This window comes from Aythya marila (genome assembly GCF_965140915.1).
Source record: "Aythya marila genome assembly, chromosome: 11".
Lineage (NCBI taxonomy): Eukaryota > Metazoa > Chordata > Aves > Anseriformes > Anatidae > Aythya > Aythya marila.
This window is the reverse complement of record NC_139052.1, coordinates 21,374,680-21,393,373: the sequence shown is the minus strand read 5'-3', so window position 1 is coordinate 21,393,373 and position 18,694 is coordinate 21,374,680. Positions and strand designations below refer to the sequence as shown.

The 18,694-nt window shown below is 55.2% G+C and overlaps 1 protein-coding gene across 3 annotated transcripts in view; it reads right to left on the bottom strand.

Annotated features, from left to right (window-relative positions):
- The window catches only part of FRMD5 (FERM domain containing 5), a gene marked incomplete at its 5' end in the record, with an annotated part of 77,826 nt that overhangs the window by 12,650 nt on the left and 46,482 nt on the right, over positions 1–18,694 (bottom strand). The window contains 4 exons of one of the 3 annotated variants that reach the window (XM_082769004.1): positions 454–551; positions 2,814–2,892; positions 3,017–3,059; positions 4,128–4,232. In XM_082769004.1, the coding sequence (XP_082625130.1) occupies positions 454–551; positions 2,814–2,892; positions 3,017–3,059; positions 4,128–4,232 (325 nt within the window). Of the gene's footprint in view, positions 1–453; positions 552–2,813; positions 2,893–3,016; positions 3,060–4,127; positions 4,233–18,694 lie in introns of those variants that run through there. The other 2 variants (XM_082769005.1, XM_082769006.1) reach the window with 2 other exon arrangements.

Below are 18,694 nucleotides of genomic sequence, written 5' to 3'. Positions count from 1 at the left end.
CAAACCCCGGGGGCTGCCAGCGCCACCGCAGGCTGTGCACGGCCCCGGGAGAGGAGCAGCGCTGCCACGGGGCTGCTTCTGCAGAGGGACAGAGCAGGCATGGGGGGTGCTGCTGGGAGCAGCCCACAGCGGTTTTGCTGACCACCTTGTGGCCCCTGGACAAAAACCACTGCACAGTCACAAGAGGGAGACGTGGACTAGGTGAGCTGTGGGTGCTTTGCAGCGATGGGGCAGCTCAGAGCAGAGCTGTGTGTGCTTCTGCTGCGGGTGAGACCACGGCAGCAATTCCAATCCTCCCCAGCCCAGCACAGCACGACACGACACAGTGCTGAAGGATGAGCCCTGCACTGGCTGGGTGACATTTGTATGCCAGGTGCAGTGATCTGTTGTAAGTGAAATAATGTAATCAGTACTTAGCATGAAAAGCAAATTTATCTTGTCAAAAAGCATTACCTTGAAGGATATAGGCGGCCAGCAACGCAGCGTCTGAAGTCTTGCAGAGGAGACGGCCGTGGTAGAGATCTCGTTTGATCTGCAGGAAGACTAAATACCTGAGGACAGCAGAGAGAGTCCAGTCATTAGGCAAAGCTTAAATTACCCAAACAGGCAATTTAGGTGGGGAACATCTGCCACAGGACACTGGCAGTAGCATTTCTCTCCGAGCAGCCCGTTTACAAGACTCTCCTGCTTAGGAACGGCCGGTGGCACAGTGCAGCAAACGGTCCTGCTGCACCCGGTGTGAGCCCGGGTGGCTTTGTGCCCCGGCAAACCACGGCTCACAGGAGTCCCCTAAATCAGTGCTTTTTAAGAAAAACAAGAAGTATCTGTGTGAGAGCTACGCCAAGACACTTCTGTGCATGCCGGTACAGAAAAGACAGATCAATGCTATCCAAGAAAGCTGCTTACAGCACGTATCCCGCTAGGAACACTTGCATCCAGGACACAGAGACCTTTCCAAACAGGCTCTGCAGATAAGCACAGTGCTCCTCACAGTGCTCCCATCCTGACGGGCATCTCCCAGCTGCAGCCAGACCCTGGAAGGACCTCAACTTTCTCACTTTCCCAGAAAACATCTTAAGTTTTTTTTTTTTTTTTTCATTATTATTATAATTATTATTACTGGGGGGTTCCTTCTGTGGAACACAAGCAAGGCTCTCATCGGTTTTGTACATCACCAAGAGCAAAGTAAATTTCAGAAGACTTTTCTGAGCACCTCAGCATCTTCTGTGCTGTTTCCTACTTGATCTCCCACTAAAAATATGAAGATTTTATAAATGCAAAACTAAAGTAAAAAGCTGAGCAGACAGCAAAATCCCAGAGATCCTCTGCCATTGGCTGCCTGCAAAAATAGACTGAAAATCCAAAAAAGTGAAATCCTGGAATATATTTAGCTGTATCAGTAAGCCGACTTAAACCTCCATGCGCTTAGCACGGAGCGCATTCTCCCAGAATATTTAATGGCACAGAGCTTGCGATCCCCCAGCCTCCAGAAGCTGATGGAGAGCTCCCAGCTTGGCATGGGGCTGGCTGTGTGGGGCCGGATACGTGCAGAGATTTGGTGCTGCCCATCCTCGGGCTGCTGAGGCCAAGCAGGGCTGAGCGGGTGTCATGGGCCGTTTGTCACCATTTGGTGCATATTTGGTGCAAGAGCAGCTGATGCTGGTGGTCCTTCCATTTGCGGTAGCCGACTGTCCACAGCACAAGATGGCTTTTCTGGCCTGCTTTGAAAATAGAAGGAAAAGCTCGTGCTGTTTGTCCATTTTTAACAGATGAGGTTAAGGGGCTTCCTTTGCAAGGCAAACCCCAGAGCTCTCCAGCTGTGGGACGTGGGGGGCACCTGCCGGGAGCAGGGCAGCCCAGCACCTTTGTTGGCCTCTCCCTTGGAGCACCAAAGACAACTGAATAATTTGCAGCAGTAATGGCAAAAGGCACCAGGAGAGGAATTTGGAAACTTGCAGTAAAAGATGACCCGAGCCTCCAAGCCAGGGGAAGTTTCACCACGGACCCCCAGCCACGCTTTTATTTTGCTGCTGTGACCTCTCGGCGAGGGCTCTGCACATCCCGTACACCCACCCTTCCTTCTGGCAGGAAAGGCAGCACGAAGAGCCCCTAAAGATAGAAACTTGATAGAAGCACTGTCAAGTTTGTGAATTGCCGTTCATCATCCCTTTCTTCCACCGCGTTCATGCCCTTTACATAAAGGGATGTAGGTAATTGCTTCCAGGGGACTGCCAGGGAACTGGAAGCACTCAAACCCTCCAGACAGCCCCGGCACATGCAGTAACCATCTGAGCAAAGGATGCACTCGGGCAGCTGCACAGAGAGCTCGTTTAGAAGTGGCAGGAGTGTCGGGAGAAGCAGAAAATGGATGTGAAGGGCGCCCTGCTGCTCCTGCCGGAGCCCTCCACGCAGGACCAAGGACTTCCAGCTGGAAGGAGAGGTTTTGGGGAGCCGCAGGGAAAGGCAGGCACGTGGCACAGAGCAGGATCTGTTCTGCACTGGAGGATGCTGCAGAAGCTGCAGTGGCCCTGGATGTTACGATGGGAAGTGTGGCACCCTGAGCACTTTGGGAACGGGTTTGTGCAACCACCTGCAGATGTCCAGGCCATGGGCTTCAAGCAGCACCGAACGCTGCCTGCCGGGCACGGTGGCTCTAAATGCTAATACAACACACACACTTCCCCCCGTTGTGACACTCGGCGTGATTTGGGTGCTAAATGTCTGTCTCTGTGACTCAAACATGAAACCAAACCCCGCAGGGCCCCGGCCATCCCCTCCCCGTGCCCGCCGAGCCCTCGCGGTGCCCGCCTCACCTGGTGATCTCCTCCTTCAGAGCCGCGGGGTCCGTGGGGTAAAACTTGACGCGGAAACACATGGTGAAGGGCGGCTGGGCTGCAGCGAGAACAGCGACACCGTCACCAGCCCGCCGGCACTGCCCGCCTCGTGCCCCCAGCACCCGGCCGGGGAGGTGGCCAGGCGCCACGCGGGGCACCCGCACGCCCGAAGCGCTGCTTACCCCTCATCTGCTTCACAACCGACTTTGTGAACTCCAGCCAGTGCTGAAACGAGAGGGAGAGTCCTTCAGTCAGCTCAGCTCAGCAGCAAACACTTCCAATTAATAACACTGAATGTTCAGGGCAAGATTGAAGAAACAAAGCACCCCTCTGCCTGAAATAAAAGCGTGCTGCCCAGGTGAAGCCATGGGTCGCACGGCAAGGTGAAGGCAGCAGGGAGAAGCACTACAGCACAGAAATGTCCTCTCCTTGCACTGGTTAGGGCAGGACACGGCCCCATGTTCTCCCCCTGCCCTGTCACTTGCTCCCATCTGCCAGGAGCGCCGTGCCGCTGTCGCTGGATGCAGTTTCAGCAGCGCTCCCTCAAGTGGCTGTGCCCGTAGAGACAATGCATCACAATGCATTATGCACAGCGTTTCGTTCCTAAATTTGCTTAAAGAGGCCCTTCAGCACAACCCACGGAGACAAAGAGCCAACACAAGTGGTGCAGCAGCGCGCAACCTGCCCGTGATGCCGCCAGCAAAACGCTGCGCGGCACAGCCAGCACCAGCACCAGGACAAGGGGGACAAGGGGGACAAGGGGGACAAGGGGGACAAGGGGACGGGTCCTGCACTGGGGAGCCTGGGGGTAGGGGGACCCCGAGCAGCCCCCCCTGTGGTGGCAGCGTGGGAGCAGCTCCTCGCTCAGCAGCTCTTTGCACAGACACAGCAGAAGGTGCCTTGGGGAGCAGAAATTATTTGTTACGGTGGCTTATATCGATCAGCAGGAGACACAACACAAGCCCGTTATTAATAGCTCCGCCTGTGAGCACTTTCACAATGCTCCTCATTCACAAATCTCAAGTGCTCTAATGGCAAGCAGCGACTGAACACGTTTGTGCAGCGCTCGCGTTCTGCACGCCTTTTCGGAGGAAGATTAATCCGGCGCGGAGGGCGCTCGGAAGGAGCAGCAGAACTCAGCCCTCCCAGCTCGCTGCTCCAGGGCTGACCCGAGCAGGACATGGCCCCTGGGCACTGCTCCTGCCCCGTGCCAGGAGCTGCCCAACGAGGCCAGGCTGGGGCTGGGGGAGCAGAGCTGCAGGAAACCCCAGCGCAGCGCCCGGCTGCACTCACCCTTTGCTTGTCGGGGTCCACAAACCGAATGCCGAAGTAATCCTTCTCCAGCAGGTTCAGGTGGTGGCACAGAAGGTCGAACAGGTACTGACCCTTGGCATCTCTCTGCAAGACAAGAAATGGCATTTACAGAGCAGCAGAACTGGGGTGGCTGAGCCGAGGAGCTCGGGCGAGATGAATTAGCAGAGGAAGGAGCCGGGTGGGGAGACCTAGGCATTAAACTTGGATGGGGAGACCAAGGCATTAAACCTGTGGTGTCTCAGCAGGGAGGGGAGGTCACAGTGATGTTTCCAGCTCCCCTGGTGTCACAGCGATGTTTCCAGCTCGGACAGCCTGCTCCCTTCAGCAATGAGAAGGTACCGTGTGCCCGTGCAATGTACAGACAGCACTGGAGCGAATGTTAATGAGAAATATTAAAGTATTGAATACAAAATGTGATACATCTCAAATGTACAGCCCGGCACTGCAGCCCCATACAATCCGGCACTGCAGCCCCGCACAGCCTGCTTGGCAGCGCCTCATCGCAGATCAAACACCGCTCCTGACAGATGACACCGCTCCTCAGGAGAACACGGGTTTCGCTTTTCCTACAAATACATTTACCGTGTATGTTATCTGATCAAACGATCACTCAGCAGACACAGGCCGTGCAGTCGGGGAACTCCTACAGGTCTGGCGTTAACCCGTTCCTGGAGTGTGATGTGCTGCTCTCGATGTCCCTGGCACAGCAACCACCAGCTCTGCACCTCGCTGGCACCGCGCTGACTCTGCCCCCCCTGCCCATGGGACAGGGCCAGCAGCAATGCCCCATGCCTGGGGGTGCCCGTGGGGGCACTGCTGAAAACCTCAGCACCCCCTGCACGGGTGGCTGCTGCAGCGCGCTGGTGCTCGGCCACTGGAGCAGGTTGGTGGCGGGTTTGGGGCTGTGGTAAGCAGAAGTGAGCAGAAGAAATGGACACAGCAAGGAGAAGGCAGCAGTGCTGGAGATGTGGGGTGTGCAACGCTGGCCCCAGCCCCAGCTGCAGTGGGAGAAATGGGAGAAATGGGAGAAATGGGGGAAATGGGAGAACCAGCCCCTGCGCCCAGTGGGGCAGCAGAGGGAGGGGACTGGTGCTGCCCAGCCCCACCGCTCCTGGAAGACGGTGATGTGATCTCCAGTGCAATCCCACAGGGCAGGCTGGGACTGACTCGGTCACCAGGCATTTCACTGAAGGCTTAGAGAGTGGCCATGGCTTGGGGGAGGCATGGGCTGGGCTTTGCTTGATCTTTGAGCAAACAGAAACATAAATGACATGCCTTAGGGGTCTAACTGTGCTGCACACACCTTGAAAATAACCGGGGTCAAGGAAACGTAGGTGGGGCAGCGCTGTACCCATTGACACAGGCTAAAACACTCCCATTTTCTTCAAAGAGCCTGATCTCACTGCTGCAATTATGTTCTGGTCTGCTCACAAACAAATACAGCAGTGCCTTGAGGGCAGGATTTCCGATCTAATAAAAGGTTGAAATGGTTCATTAGTGTTCAGACTCACTTAAGACAAGTGCTCGGTACTCATTGAGCAGCCCCAGCAACCGGCTGCCCCCATCTCCCCGCACCCACCCCTGCAGCAGCCGTGGCGGTGCCCCCCCGACCCCGTGGACACTGAGGTCTGCGTCCCACCATCGCCCACCTCCTTGCCCCTGCCATGCCTGAGGACTCCTAACCGTGGACGTGGGTGCTGAACTCAGAAAACCGTGGCCTAGATTTTGCTTTATTAATAGGCTAATTGAGGCTCCGCGCGCATCATTCATCACTGTCAGCCGCCGCCCGGTACAGGCTGTTCGCTCTGCTCGGATGCAAGGGCACAAAATGCAGAGGAATAACGGAACCTGCCAGCAACCAGATCCCTTCAGCCCGAGTTAGAGCAAGCCGTTGTTCTTTACTCAAACAACAGGCAGAGGCAGCCCCACAGCTCCTGCTCCGAGCCCCACGTTGTGTGAACGCTGACTGAGCTTCACCCCTGCCACAGGCACGAAAATGCCAGAGGAAACTGCAAAGAGTGACTCTGGCTCGACAGGCCCAGCAGAGGAGATGTCCCTGGCGCAGCATCACGCCCCTCACCTCCCGGAGCCATTTTTCACAGGAATTTGCTACAGGCTCTTCTCCCTTTCCCTACCCGTGTCCCACATTAGTGCTAATGTCTGCGTAATGTTTTCCTCTGCAATTTTAACACAAAGAAATCGCAAAGAAGTGCAAAGCAGACGTCCCCCCGTCCACCGAAACATGGTTAAGTGTAAAAACGCAAATGGCATTACAGGGGAAAACGTTTTCTCTTTGATCTCTCTAACTTGAATTAAACATATTCTAAATTAGTCATTATGAGGATGTCTTTCAGGAAATTATCCGAGCTGTCTTTACAAATCATAACTTGAAAGGGCTGTCTGTTGCGTAATATCAGCTTAAATATTCTCCGTTTTGATCTTTATATGTTCTTATAAAGTACGGCTTATATCTGTCCCAGCGTCTGCAAGTTTTTGAGGCCAGCCTTTCAGGGCACCGCATCCTGACGGCAAGAGCATCGCTGAGTGCCACCACCGGTAATCCCTGCTCGCGCCGGGAGCGCCGCGCTGACACCACGCAGCGATATCCCCCACTGGCGCTCCTGCTGAGCCCCGCTTTCCTTTCTTAAACTCCAGTTACAAAGTTGAGGCACTGCAGATAAACACCACATCGCGTCCCAGGGGCGGCCGGGCATGGCAGGGCAGCGTCACCGCTCCAGATTTCAGCGCTCCCAGCGCGGGCGGGCTCACGGAGCCGCGGGGGTAGCTGGCTTCAGCACCGAGCTGCGAAGGATAATGCGCAGTGCCAATCACTTGCAGTGTACCACGCAGCATTGTTCGGATTCAGAATAGTTCCTAATTTTGCTTTGGTCTCGTGTGAGATGAGACGAAGATGTGCTGCTGGTTGCAGAAGGCGGCATCACGGCACAGGCGCTCAGATCTGCAAACCCCAATCCTTCTGTGGGGCTGCCGCCGGACGGTCACACCGCACTGCCGAGCTGCAGCAACGCCTTGTGCCCGAACGCCTTCCGAGTCTTAATTCGGATTTTACCCAGTGATTACTGGAAGAGGAGTTTGGCCGTCAAGCTGAGCACACTGGCTGGCTGTCCACAGGCTCACCCAAGGGTGCCCAGCAGGGTGCGCAGGGTCTGCGTGCTGCTGCAAACCCTGCCCGTGCCGCGCACCCACCTGGGAGAGGAGCTGGCGAGTGCTGGGGACAGAGCCCAGGGACTCCTTGCCTCGCAGCCTCTCTGCCTTGGCTGCTGAGCACGCTCCCCACTCCCCAGGGCTTGGGGAGGCTCAGCCAGGTGTGAGACAGCAGGGCCCATGAAGGATGGACAGACAGACGGACATGGGTCTGCTGCTCCACGGGTGGAGGAGAGGTGCGAGGGAGAACCCTGTGCCACGCGGGTGCCTCGGGGTCCGTCCCACGAGGCGCTCATGGGTGCTCGCTGGCAGCACAGGGAGGATGCAGATCTCACCACTGCTCCCGGCCTCCACCCTCAAGCCAATTTGAGTCTTAAAAAAAATGCAGAGATAACGTTTACACAACTGCGGTACTCTTTTCTGCATAAAACAAACACGATCAATAGCTCACCCGGGCTGCACGGGGGGTCGGGTTCCACATCTCCGTGTTCCTCATCAATCATTCACCAGGGGATGAAAGCAGGATTAGAGGACTGCTGTTTGAGCAAGCACTGCTCCTCTGTCAGGTACGGCACCCTGCTGGCACACGTCACCCAGCGTGGTGGCACAGCACCCGGCGAAGCAGCAGAGGGGCTCTGAGGAACATCCAGGGGTGAAGCGAGCAGCAGCAGGCAGGCAAGTACCATTGGCACAGAAAGACACGGATCCAAAAGCAGAAAACATAAAATCCTTTTGGAAAACTACAGCAACTGAAAAGGGGAATGAGCTTCAGGTGCTGCACTGTAAATAAATATAAACCAAACACCTCACCCCAGCAAAAACGGATGGGCCAGGGGAGCTGGTCTTGCCATAGCAGGACCCTCCATGAGGTTTTCCAGCAGCAAGCCCACCAAGCCAGTGGTGTGGTGGCTCACACCCCTCTAACAAGGTTTATTTCTTGAAATAAGTCAAAAAAAATCAGTTCTGACCAACTTGGCCCCAGGCCTGTTGCACAGCACCAAGGATGCCGGCAGCCCGTGTCTCGGTGCCCGCTCCGGCACATGGAGAGGAGCCCACGAGCACCTTGTCACGATGAGAATTAACATCTGTAACGTGTTTGTAGGATGCAAAGTGCACAACTCCGGTGTGTGACACCCACTAGTGCGGAGCAGCTTTGTGTGACTTACTGCAAAACAGACACAAGGCTCCCGCGGGGAGGTAAGCGCTGCACACACTACCAAATAGAGGAATCCCAGATGATTTTTAAACTTTAAGACGATTAAAGTAACCTTGCATTCTTAGTTTTTCTAAGCTCCTCAGCCAAAATTAGGGTCATCCACAGCTGAAATAAAATGAGAGTTAATAATAGCAGCTCATCTGCAAATGAACAGCGTTCCTCGCTTCTGGCAGGAGCGCGCCCGGCCCACAGAGCACCGCGGTCCCAGCAGCACGTCCCCGAGCCCTGGAAGCTGCAGCTCCAGTGCCGTGCCCTGGCTGCAGGAAGGGACTAAGCCATGGGGAGGCTGCTGGCTGCTGTCTCCTTTCCTCTGGTGAGACCCCCTGGCTCAGCACCACGGTTGTTACTGAGCACAGAGGCACTAGCACACAGCACCAGCGTGCTGCGGGAGCAGCTGGGAGCACCATCACACCGCGAGGGATGGCAGAGCCCTGCAGAGGCCCAGCACGGACCAGCCCAGGCTCAGTGCTCACCACTCCAGTGGAAAAGCCAGCTTTATTCTTGCAGACATGGCAAGCACAACTCTGTTATCTCCAGGGAGAGCTGGAGCCACCCCATGCTTCCAGCCGGCACTGCCCGAGGGACCCAAGCTTTGCCGCTGCGGAGCAGGGCGCAGGATGCAGCACAGCGGTCTCGGTGCTGCACGCACACGGCAGAGGACTGCTGGTGGCTTGATGTCCCCAGCCCATCACCAGCTGGACACAAACACCGCCAGAGGAGGCAGCCTGACTCCACTGCACCTTCCCTGCCAGCTGCCCAGCCAAGGACAGACACTGGAACCAGAGCCCAGAGCTCCCCCGTTTCCTTTCCTTCGCCCGCCCGGGGCTGTGCGCATTGTCCTGCTCTACACATTTCTGCGTGTCGCGGTTTTATTTTGTTGAATTACTCCTCCGAGCAGCCTGAATGTGTTACACTTCATCATTTAATAAATTATACAAAGCTGTATTACACAGCGGCAGGGAAACTGCTCACCCATGCGTTTTGTGGCAGAGATTCAATTAACCACCACCACGGCACAGCCCGGCTAACGAGCACGCCTCCCCCTGCGCCCAGCAGACACGGGGACCTGTGCTCGCTGGTCCCCAGGGCCAGACCCTGCAGACAAGGGCTCCCCTCCCATCACAGCCTGCTTTGTAATGGGGATGCACAATGCCATGCAGGCGATGGAGAGGTCTTCAGTGTGTGATTTGTTATCCACCGGCCTGTTGCTGCTTTGGCTCATAGCTGGTAGTCTCTGCAAAAGCCTTGCTCAGATACCACAACGAATTCTTCTTCTTTTCTCTACAGACCACCGCCAGGCCAACCCATGACAAGGTGTGACAGCAATGGGCAGTGCCTTGGGCTGCAGGACCAGACCCCAGGGGTGCCTGAGTGCCTTGCCCCTGCTGGATCCCCGCTGCCGGCAGGGATGCGCCAGGCTCACATCGCCCTTCATGCTCCATCCACCAGGGCCACGGGAAGCAGCCTTGCCAGGTTTCTGCTCCATGTGCGCCCAAGGCTGCCCCAAACCCAGCTCTCACCCGGCCAGCATCTGGGCCAGCCCAGCCCACGGCAGCGTTCACCCTCCTCGAGCTGAAATGTTGAATTTCGGCACCCGCTCCAGGGATTAAGTGCAGGATTTGTGGAGGAAATAGCAGCAGCTGAACACAGCTCCTTTCTGCCCGACTCGCTTCTGAAAATCTCATTGTGGAGATGGCCATTCCTCCCTGCTCCATGAGCTTAGGAGGAGATTATTTTTTAAAGGAAACTGTCAAAAAAAGTCTATTCTACAAAGTGAAGTTGAAGCTTAAATCTCTTTGGCAGCAACATCTGAGCTGGGAGAGATCAAAGACCCACCAGCCCTGCTGCCAACACAAGGAGATTTTTCCTAGCAATTTGATTGCAATATTGTGGTTTAAATGCCTCATTTTCAAAATTCTGCATTGTATTGTAGGAGCCTGGGATTTATTATCCCTCAGACAAAGTTAATGTTCCGTCTGCAGGCAGGGCAAAGTCTTCCTGACAGCTCTCTCAGCCCTCAAAGTAAGCCGGCACCTCATCTGTGGCATGGGGAGAAAATGGGCAAAAATGTGCTTGAAAATGGGCAAAAATGTGCTCGAGACTGTTCACATCCAGACAGGAGGAGGAAGCTCAGCAAGCCCTGGACAGAGCAGGGAGCTGCAGCCCGCCAGCCCCAGCAGGGCAGTCTCCTTGCAGCCTTTCTGCTCTCGCCATGGCAGCACGCCTCGTGCCATCCGAGCATCCTCAGAGGCTGCTGGCGCAGCACATCTTCCAGGTGTGCACTGAGCGCAGCAAGAATGACAGCTCGGATCGCAAACCCTGCCCTGCTCATCCCCTGAAATCTATCTAAGCATCTGACAATTGGCTGGCTGCACATCACGGGCTGCAAACCGCTTCACAAGGCCAGGCAAGGGCACTTCCACCCCGTGCTGGCTGCAAACATCGCTGCAGCAGATGTCCCTCAGCACCAATACCTCCCCCTGGGGGATGCCCTGAGCTCCCACCAGTGCAGGCACCCAGGGGCTGGGTCCCACCCGCCCCAGCAAGGTGCCACAGGCGATGGGGAGGTGCTGACACACGCAGGGACAGGCAGTGACACTCAGCCTGGTGGCCCTGCTGCCCAGCGCCAGCTGCTGCCTCGGAAAACCCCTTAGCTGGGAGGTCACCAGGCAGCCCGTGCTGGGATTGTGCCATGCCTGGCGCTGTGAGCAAGGTCTCTGCTCGTGGCCCTCTGCACCCACGCTCTGCTCTGGGCTCTCCCAAACAGCCAGAGAGCAGCGGAGCCGTGCCCCAGCTCCTGGCACCGCAACGTTGCTGCATCTGCCCACGCTGCCCAGCGGGGAGGGAGGGCTGCTGTGCACGAGGGGACATCTGGACGGCTTCCAGAGGCAGCCCCAGAGAGCAGGGAAAATGGGGCTGGAAGGCAAGGAAAGGCAAGGAGGGGCAGGTGGCTCCGCAGGACTGCAGGCAGGGGGGCACTGACCCCGGGATGCTGACGGGGACACGCAGCTGGTGCCCCACAGCCTGACCTCAGCCCCCCAGCAGCCATCGGCACCCCCATGGGGAGACAGCCAGCAAGGGGAAGGGGCTTGATTTAACACCAGAGTGTAATCCTGGTGTATTTATAGCATGTGCATTTTGCTGCTAATTCCCTGTTATCTGTAATCCTTCTTCCTAGCTGACACAGTAATTTCTGTCTTCAGGACTTATCACAGGAGTTTGCTCCAGAAGTTTATGAAGCTGTTGAGAAGGAGAGGCATGAGCTGCGCTGCAGGCACGGAGCAGTCTCCTTTCTGACAATGAAACTGGGAGCACAGAAATTTTCTCTCTGCTGAAGGCCCGACTTGGCAATGCGTGCAGGAGCAGTGGGAAGTTAATGCTGCGTAATGGAGATCTGCGTCCCCCATGACAAATCTGAGTCCCGAAGCTGTATTTAATTTTTAAATGCAAACTCCATTGTTACTTTTACTTATTTTTAGCACGATCTGGACAAGCTCCATCCGGATGAAGCCTCCAGCTGGCTCACCCCAAGCACTCGTTGGGGCTCTCCCTGTGTCCCAGGCTGTGATGTGCAGCGGGCGATGCCCCGCGCCTGCGGAGCTGGCAGCAGATGGGGATTTTTTTGCACCAAAATATTACAGAAATGCAGCAGAGGAGCCCAGGCCATCACATAGAGATGCTCAGCTGGTGGCACACTCCAAAGCTGCTTTGGCTTTCTGCCAGTCCACCAGCTCACGGGGTTGGGGGGGGCCCAGGACCTGGCCTCATCTATGAGTGCTGCATAGCGCCGGTGTGCAGCGTGGCAATGGGAACCTGGCCACGGGTGGCTGGGGGCAAGAAAAACAGATTCTGCTCTGCAAAGCCCGAGGAGGCGCTGACGTTTTATTTTATGAAGAGTCCACGCCCCTGGCGCACATGAAGCAAGAAACAGCTTCTTCCATTTCCCCCCACACACCCACGGGGCCACCTGGAGCCCCGGGATCGCTCCGCGTTAGCCATTTCTTCCATCCCCAGGAACCTCTCCCCAATGCCCCTGTCACCAGCCACCACACCAGCACACCCCAGATGCTGGCCGTGGTGACATCCCGCTGGCACCAGCACGGCGCTGCCGCAGAGCCTCCCCCCAGGCTGCACAGAGCACTCGGCAGCCCGAGCACAGCCCCGAGCGAGGCACGCAGCAAGGCCCAGTGACTGATGGCATGTCGCCTTACATTTAGCTATTTATTGCTGCTGTGTAACGTTTATGAATTAAATTGGGAATTTATAAGTCTATAATTTAGAGGCACTGAAAACCTCCCTCCATAAAAGCAAATTGGTTTTTCCTGTAACTCAAACTCACTTTTTTTTTTTCATTCATGCAAGCCTGGAGTGGCTCCATGTGTGCTCTTGTTTAAATTGGCACCCGTTTTCCATAAAGCATGCAAAATATTCTTGGTGCGACTAATTCTGGTATGCGTTCTTTGGAGGCTGATAAACATGTTCAGAGCGATCATCTGACGATGAGTGTGGCTTTGTCAGAACGTCAGCCCTGCCTGCTGCACACAGGAGGAACAGGCTTCCACGCGAGTCGTGCTGTGAGTAGCACGTGGGGGCTGGAGGTGCTTCAGCTGCAGCTGCACTGGCAACGGCTGCATGACCAAGGGGACAGCAGAGGTGCCCAGTTTTGTGCTGTAAATGAAAAATTGGATCGCTGCGTCTCCAAATTCACAGGAGAAGCACCTGAAGTCTGTCCCTGGGAGTCACGCTGGCTGTAGGGCAGCTCCAGCAAACTGCCAACAGGTTTGTGGCCCTGAGCCGCGCACCCTCGTGGGACCCCAGAGCTGAGCTTTGCACTCTGTGGTCACTGCACACACAGCTGATGAAAGATAAAAAACAACCAAAGATATAAGCTGCGTGTGCTGCTCACGAGCAGGAGAGCAGGCACCTTCGGCTTTCTTGGCAGCAGTCCTGCTGAGCAGCTCGCTTTTCTTCAAGAAACTGAATGCAGCAAAAAGCTCACAGGAGAAAAAAAAAAAAAGTATAAATGGTTCATAAAAAATTTACTTTTCATGAAAGTGAAGCGAGGCGCTAGCAGAAACAGAGCAGCAGTTACAGAAAGGCCCAGCGAAGCCTAGCTGCTCTTCTGCCTCACCCTCGGCCATCCCAGGGCACCTGCCGAAAGCTGGCACCCCAACGTAAAACTAAGGCTGAGGTTTACGACTTCTTCCAGAATTATTTCCCTGAAAATAAATTCATCTGTGCAGTCTCCTGGACAGAGGAGAAAGTAGTACAGCTAATGCATCGAAAGACTGAAGAACACAAACAAAACAACAACAACAATAAAACAACAACAAAGGGCAAATCCTGTTTTCATAGACGTAAGAAATCCAAAACCCTGACTCTGAATCAAAACTAAAAGCAGGCTCAGGAGCAATTAATATTTAAATCTCCCTGAATTGCATCTCAAGAATAAAGATTGTCACAGAAGGAACTGACAAATGCAAGCCTTGTGATTAAGGCAAAACAGATCTTATTTGTGTGCTACAGAAATGACCATATGTGGAATCCTTTTGGGAGACTGTAATCAGTCAGATTAACATGATAATGAACTCTGATTTACTGAGCAATAGGAAGATCTTTGTCCTCAGAGACATCGCATTTCTCACTGAATATTAAGAAAGATGACTTTTTTTATAACCACGGATATCACTTGAGTGCAAGATTGTTAATCCTCCCCAAAAGGTGATTTCATAGGGAAATAGAAGAGAGCAATTTTAAGACATAAATGATCTATGCTAATATAGGGGCAGACAGTGAAAACTTTCCATAAATCTGACATTGCCTTCAGGAGGAAGCGAAATCTAGACACCAGCAACGCGTGACGACAAGGTGATTTTCCCTGTAACACCATGGAACAAACTTCAGGTAACGTGCTGGGCACGACGCAAGGAGCCCTGCAGTTCCTTTCCATCACCCCCCTCGGTTAGAGCAGTCCCTCTATGCGGGGTGCTTTCTTCGTGTCTTTTCTGGAGCAGCTTAAATTGGAGGAAAATGCTTTGTGAACCCTCCTAGCACAGAGGGGGCCGGGGCAGGCAGTGCCAGCATCCCTCTGCTCCATGCACACCAGGGAGTTCCCAGCCCCCTGACACACCAGGGCTGCTCCAGGAAGCCAGAACGGGCATTGCTGGCTGGCATCTTCATATAAAAAAGGTGAAGAGGAGAGATTTGGCAGGGGAACTGACCCCCAGCACGGGTGCAGAGGTGTAGCCCCCGGCCCTGCAGGGACGCATGGGGAGGCTGGCGGCTGCACGGCACACAGCGGGATGTCCCTGTGGTGGCACCAGGGATGTGGCAGGGCTGTTCTGCTGTTTGTGGAGAACCAAAGCTCTCCAAGGAGCAGGGCAGCAGCACCAAATCACCACCACTGCCAGGCGGGGAGCTGCGGTGGGGTGGCGTGGGGAGGCGGCTGCACGCCTGCTCACAGCCCAGCTCCGCGCTGAGCGCTCGGGAAGCCTGTGGAGCAGCTGGGGGTCAGCACCTGAGCACAGCAGATGAGAGTTGTTTTATTCATCTAAAGTCAGGGATAAGAACATGTCCAGATAAGAGCCCATGGTGGCAGCGGAGCACTGTCACTGCTGGTTTTTGATGCCCATCCCTCCAGAGGCATGCGCTGCTTTGCACGGGAGCGCTGCCCACACCTCCCCTGCCCAAAGCCCCTCTGCTGCGCTGCCTCAGCAAAGCGAACCCACGGCGTTTCCATCCCAGGGAGAAATAACTGTGCAGCTCTTGCAAGGAGTAACTCGTTGCGAAGGCAGATTAAAGGTCAGCTCTCATCTTCCCAGTGCACAGAGCGCTGCCTGACACCCGCCGAGCTCTGACGGGGAGGAAAAGCTCAGAGGGAAGGCTCGGCTCTGGCTGCCGGGAGGAAACCTGGCAGGGACTGCTGCCCGCCAGCCCTGGGAGTGGGGCTGGGGCGCTGGCATGGTGCCCCCGGGCAGCTCCAGGGGTGCTCCCATTCCCAGCCTGGGCTGCGCACCCAGACCTGGAGCCACACCAGTGCCTCCCCAAAACCCAGTCCTCCAGCCCCGGGCACCCGTCCACGCTCTGCCCCGAGCTTCCTTGGCACACCCGTGACTGCAATTAACACCTAACAGCTCAGGTCCAAAATGAGCCACTTGACTCCAGCTGGCTCTCAGGTGGTTGTTTAATTTAGGGAATCTCGGTCTTTGCCTTTGTTTCCTAGAAATGTTTCTTGGCAGCACCAGATGCCCACAGGGCAGCCGCTCTCCCCTGCCAGCAGGAGCGCTCGGCTCGGCCGCAGCCCATTTGCTTCCCTCCCAGGCTGCCCGGACAGAGCTCACTTGCTCCCCACTCATTTTTCTCTCTTTATCAGGATTTTAGGAGCCAGGAGAAGCTGACCTGGAACCCCAGAACAGTCCCAGGATCGTTCCCTTGCACATCACATGCAGACCCCACACACCTGCCAATACGTTTATCACCCGAAGTTTTGGTAGCGCAGCTCCGCACAAGGAGTGAGGTGTTTACAAATGGCTGTGGTTTTCAGAAATGAAAAGGAAGAAAAACTACTTCAGCTGACGTGTGGTTTTACTTCCAAGAGCTGGTTGGCATAATATCAGGAACAAGCACAAGAAGTGATGTGTTTGTCATCTCCACAAGGCCTTTTTTTTGCCTGTGGGTTTAATGTCTCCAAATACATATTCATTTAAATGCAAATTTCTGGTTTCACCTGGGACCCAACCAAAGCTTTTGCTGAAATGAATGCTGTACTTTCCTATTTACCCTCCATTCCCCTCTGCTTTCTTCTGCACCTCAAAGCCTGTACAGGTGACCCGGACCTTCAGACCTCGCTGGGAATAAAGCACAACAGGGAAGGGGGACGGAGACCCAGGGCTGCTGCAGCTCCTCAGCACACTGCTCACCACTCACCGTGCCCAGAGCTGGGGCCATTTTGCCATTTTGCTGGAGAAAACACAAAAAGCATGAGGCTGTGGAGGGCTGAGCCCAGAGGAAGGCTCACCAAGGCGTGCTTGCAGTGCCAACGGGGCATCTCCAGCTGCAAGGGGATGGAGCCTGGGTTGCTTGTTGCTTTTTTTTTTTTTTTTAAATAAAGAAAGCCCCCAAAAATGGTCTCAGTCCTTCTAGCCAGCAGTCACATGCCAACGTCACATATGACCTTTTTCAGATTAACCCAAGAGGGCAAAAAACATTTCCTTGGTAGTGTGATTTGGGGAATGGTTATGCGGGCTGACATCTCCCACTGAAAACACCCAGAGGCCACGGCGCGGTGGTATTTTCAGAAAGCACATCAGGAGACTCCGGGCTGTTCAGAGCTTGCAGCAGGCACCCGGTAGGGCTGATTGCTGGTGCCAGCCCCTCGCTGCCCCCCCTGGTCCCCTGCCTCCCCCCCTGGCACCCCACGCCTGGCTGGCCGCAGGGGCGACGCACAGCTCTGCTCCTACAGAGCCTACAGCTCACCTGTAACTGCACTGGGAAGGGTAGTGGAAAGTCCTGTGAGGACACAAGAAGCCCTTTGCACATCCCCGAATCCTGTGATAAAGTAACAAAGCGATGCCCTGCGAAGAGGCCACGCACCAGAAAAGCAAACAGGAAGCAACCTTCGTTTCTGGAAGCGACCTTCATTTCTGGATACACTTTCTGTATCATATCCTGTAGAATAAGTGATCTAATCCCTGCTAATAGCATCACAGGCAGTATATTTCTTTCATCACCATCTATAATAATCTAATTCCATATGTACAGTGGGCACCACGCACATACTTCCTGAATGCTAAGTGCTCGTGTGGGTTCAGATAATGGCTGGGAAGGAAACGAGGCCCAGCCTCACTGCATACTAAAATCCAGCCGCGCTAGAAGGATGCCTTCACAGGAACTTGTTTACTTTCCATATCAAAAAAAAGACAGAATAAAGGATCCTTAGCTCCACTCAACAAAAAAATGTTTGACAAAGCATCGTGTTTAGAGATGAGAAACAGTGAGACGGGCGGTCTGACATTTTAAAGCAATGCTTTTGCTGCCTTTGCACAAAGACGCGCGGCGGCAGCAGCCCTGCGTGGGGGGAGCCTCTCGGGCAGCCCCCACGGCACTGCAGCCACCGCCCCCGGGCTGCACAGCGAAGGGGAAGACACAGAACAGAAAGAAAGCACTGCCACATCGCAGTGGGTAGAGGAGCAAGTGTGGAAACAAACCCCCACCCGAGGAGGAGAAAGCCCCAGAGGGCAGGAGCTGGCCCCCACGGAGCCCCCCGGCCCAGCTCCAGCACCTCCTGGTGCAACCCGGAGCTGAGGCTCTCAGAACCAGCAGCGCCTTTGGAAACTGCAGCAGGAAGCAACTTGGCTGAGGTGGCAAACAGGCCCGGCCCCCAAAATGCCAGGTCCCAGGTTTCTGCCCGCTGTCAGCAACATGTGGCACGGGAAGAGGTGTGCGGGGAGCTGGGACCTGCCAGCTGCAGCCGTGACATTTCTGCCTAACATTTAGTCACTGCAGTTATAAAAGTTCTTGTGATTGAATTCCCACATTTTATACCGTACCCAGGAGTAGCACGATCCTGCCTCGGAAGCCACAAAGACTTGGGGCACAGCCCACGGGCACCCTTAGGGCTGCTGCTCCCGGGAGCGCTGTGCTTAGCAGGCTGAAGGGGATTTTGGCAGCTCGCGGCTCTGTTCCCGCAGTGTGTACCTGTACAGCAATCACTCTTCCCTGCACGACCTGGCCAGGCTGCCCACCATTTAAATGCAAATTAAAGATCCCATCTTTGCAGCTCTGTGTCCCCCGGCAGGGTCGGGCACCTCGCTCACCCAGCACGGAGCCATCGGCGCTGCAGCCACACGGGGCCCTGCAAATGCAGTAGGGGCAGCAGCATCCACAGGCACTGCATCGTAGTGGGTGGAGAAGAGGCTAAAAGCCAGAAACCGCGGGTGTCCCAGCCAGAAAAGCCCTCAGACCTCTGTGCCCACGTCCCTCCCCAGCCTCCGCTGGCTGCCGCGCACCTGCTGAGCCCCTCGCCAGGTACAGCAGGTCCCGGCCTCAGCAGGGTTTGGGACAACACTGCAGCAGAAAACGTTACCAGGAGCTATGACTAATGCCACAGGAGTGAGTAAAAGCACTCCAAGTCACTAAGATTCTCATTTAGAATTGAAATCCAAAG